The sequence below is a fragment of the Anneissia japonica genome, unplaced genomic scaffold (genome assembly GCF_011630105.1).
Source record: "Anneissia japonica isolate Jap-2015-1 unplaced genomic scaffold, ASM1163010v1 scaffold287834_len5846547_cov211, whole genome shotgun sequence".
NCBI classification, from domain to species: domain Eukaryota; kingdom Metazoa; phylum Echinodermata; class Crinoidea; order Comatulida; family Comatulidae; genus Anneissia; species Anneissia japonica.
This window is the reverse complement of record NW_022704992.1, coordinates 4,351,959-4,354,610: the sequence shown is the minus strand read 5'-3', so window position 1 is coordinate 4,354,610 and position 2,652 is coordinate 4,351,959. Positions and strand designations below refer to the sequence as shown.

General features: G+C 37.9%; 1 protein-coding gene across 1 annotated transcript in view; it reads left to right on the top strand.

The window, feature by feature from the left end:
- LOC117105017 (1-phosphatidylinositol 4,5-bisphosphate phosphodiesterase delta-4-like) overlaps positions 1-2,652 on the top strand; it is a 17,093-nt gene that overhangs the window by 1,936 nt on the left and 12,505 nt on the right. The window contains exon 2 of the mRNA XM_033246002.1: positions 1,484-1,633. Within this exon, the coding sequence (XP_033101893.1) occupies positions 1,484-1,633 (150 nt within the window). The remainder of the gene's footprint in view (positions 1-1,483; positions 1,634-2,652) is intronic.

Here is a 2,652-nt window from a genome sequence, read left to right as displayed (position 1 = left end):
AGATGTGTATAAGAGATAACATTTAACCATGACCTGAAGTTTATACCCACTAAATATGATTCAGAAATCACGACTGATTAAGGTGATTATGGGGTCATCAAAGGCTGGACGAAAGAAAGATGAGGGGGGTAAGCAAAACCCTATATTTTGACCATGATGACGTCATCAAAATCGTCGCTCACATCACGAACTAACACAATCAAAGTAGATGGTGTTAGTTCGTGAAATCACAGTAGCGCGTCGAAACGAGCGCGTATTGGTTGTCAAGCAATTTTGTATTCTTTACCACACAAAAAGTCCTTAACGACAACAGCGCGTATTTTGACGCGCTTTTTTGATTTCACGAACTAACACAATTGAATTTAATTGTGTTAGTTCGTGATGTGAGCGACGAAATGTACAAAAATGCAACATATATGAAAGACAATTGCCTCAGCTACAACAAACTCAAAGTTGGAAGACAATCCATCGAGAATAAGCGAGATACGCTCAAATGCACATTTGCTAAAATGAGGTCATCGATAATATTCAGTTTCTTGAATTCAGATGGCAATATGATGACGTCATAATGTCCGATCAGCCATTATGACCTATAAAATCATATTTGCAACTCATCTACTTTCAGAATATGTAATAAAAATTGGGGGTCACCTTTCATCCTAATGAGCTGTAACTGTTTAAAATTAGGCCTGATTTTAGCAAAATTTCACTGTATATCGGCACAAATGCGCACGAAGGTCACTATGTTTGATGCGTGCGTACGGCATTGTTATTGGCCATAGAGTGATTGAAAAGATTGGAAACTTGTCAAAACAATGTCAGGAAACCAAAATTTGACAAAAAAAATTATTTTCCTGCTTCCATACGTGCTGCGCGCTTAAAAATGCGCAAGCGTAGTGGTAAATTTCCAAAAAATTTGAAATGCTCAAAATGGCCTGAAACGTGCTGTAATTTAATCTAAATGTGATTTCAAGCATTTTAAAAGTTTGACGCACGCGTACGCGCGCGTTATGACGCACACGCGTAAAATTTGGGTAAATTACATTTAACATTGACTTGAAGTTAATGCTCACTTAATACGATTTCGAAATAACAATTGGTTAGGCTGATATGATCGATTATGTAAAAACGCAAAATTGCGCGTAGATGACGTCACGCATAACTGCACACTTTGAAAACCTTATTGTGACTATTCCAGGCCAAGCTAAATGTTTGTTGAAGCGTGCATGTATGAATCTCTTGCCAATTTTTAGATATCGTGCTAACAAGAAATGGGGGAAAAAAAAAGAAGATCTCTGACAATAACAAGAGGTGATCCGCTAGTGTAGCGGATCACCAATAAAAGACATATGTTAGTTTAAGACCACAGAAAATTGGAGGTAGTCTTTAATTGGAGGGGTCTTCAATTAGAGAGAGAGACCTGTATTATACTAAGTCAAAGTCGCATGTAAAATACTTCAAATTTTTGCTAATTTGTTAACAGATGATCCGTTAATCAACAAGCTGACAGCTGGAACTCAGTTCACTAAAATCAAAGACTCGGGCAGTTCTAAGTACTATACATTTTCATTGAACACAACCAGAAGTGTTGTTACGTACATACCTACACAAAAGAAATCAGGAGCGTCTGAATGTAAGTGTTTGTATATGAAATGTGTAGGCATGTTCTAAGCCAGGCAATTATATTTCTTTCTTTGTGCACAATTATAGTGTACTTCCTATATCTAATAAATTCCTTTCACATCCAACAAGTAGTCCTACAATTGTGGGAGTAGACTAAGTTCAAAGATTCACTTTGAATATTGCTTATGTCCTTGGGCAAGATATACTCACTAATTGTCTCTCTCCACCCAGAAATACATGTAAGTGGGCACCTGGTGGGCTCAAACACCATGCCCTGATTCATGCTGTATGTGTTTGTTCCAATGACTGAGATATTATTAAAGGGCACTTACATTACATCAAGGAATTTGAGTATGTATGTATATGTCTCGCCGCTAAGTATAGCTGGCGAGACCCTGTATAATATATATTATTATAAATACACACACACATATATATCTGTCTCTTATACACATCTAGATTTGTATAAGAGACAGGTAGAAAGCATAATTATTGACAAGCCTGACAATTTGGAAGAATGTACGAATGTTGACGTGCTAAAATCAAACAGACCATCCCCGAGACAGTTAAGGAAACCAGTTCTTAGGCCTAAGCCACCGCTTATGTCACGTTCACAGACCTTTGCAGAAACAGTAAGTAACAGAGAGGTAAAGCAGTCACCAGTTCATGTAAGCAGGTCAGGTGTGGTTGACTTTAACTATGTAGATAGCTTTAGGTCATCTAAAAAAGCTGCAAAAAAGCCCGAACTAGGCTTAGCGATGGTTCATCTCAAGGGAAATGCAAAAGGAGACGTCATAAGTCTGCGTAATCATCCAGCTATGCATCAGCCTCCGAAGTTAACAAAGGCTCATACCATATATGGACGATATAAAATGTCACAACGTGCTGGATCTCATGGCGTTAAAAAAAATTCTCCAATATTTGACCGTCAAAAGTTTACCTCTGACCCAAAACCAAGTCAGCAAGTGAAGAAAGCTTCTCAGTCAGGCTCATTTTTTGAACTTTCACCTCAAGCGTCGAGGACTGGTA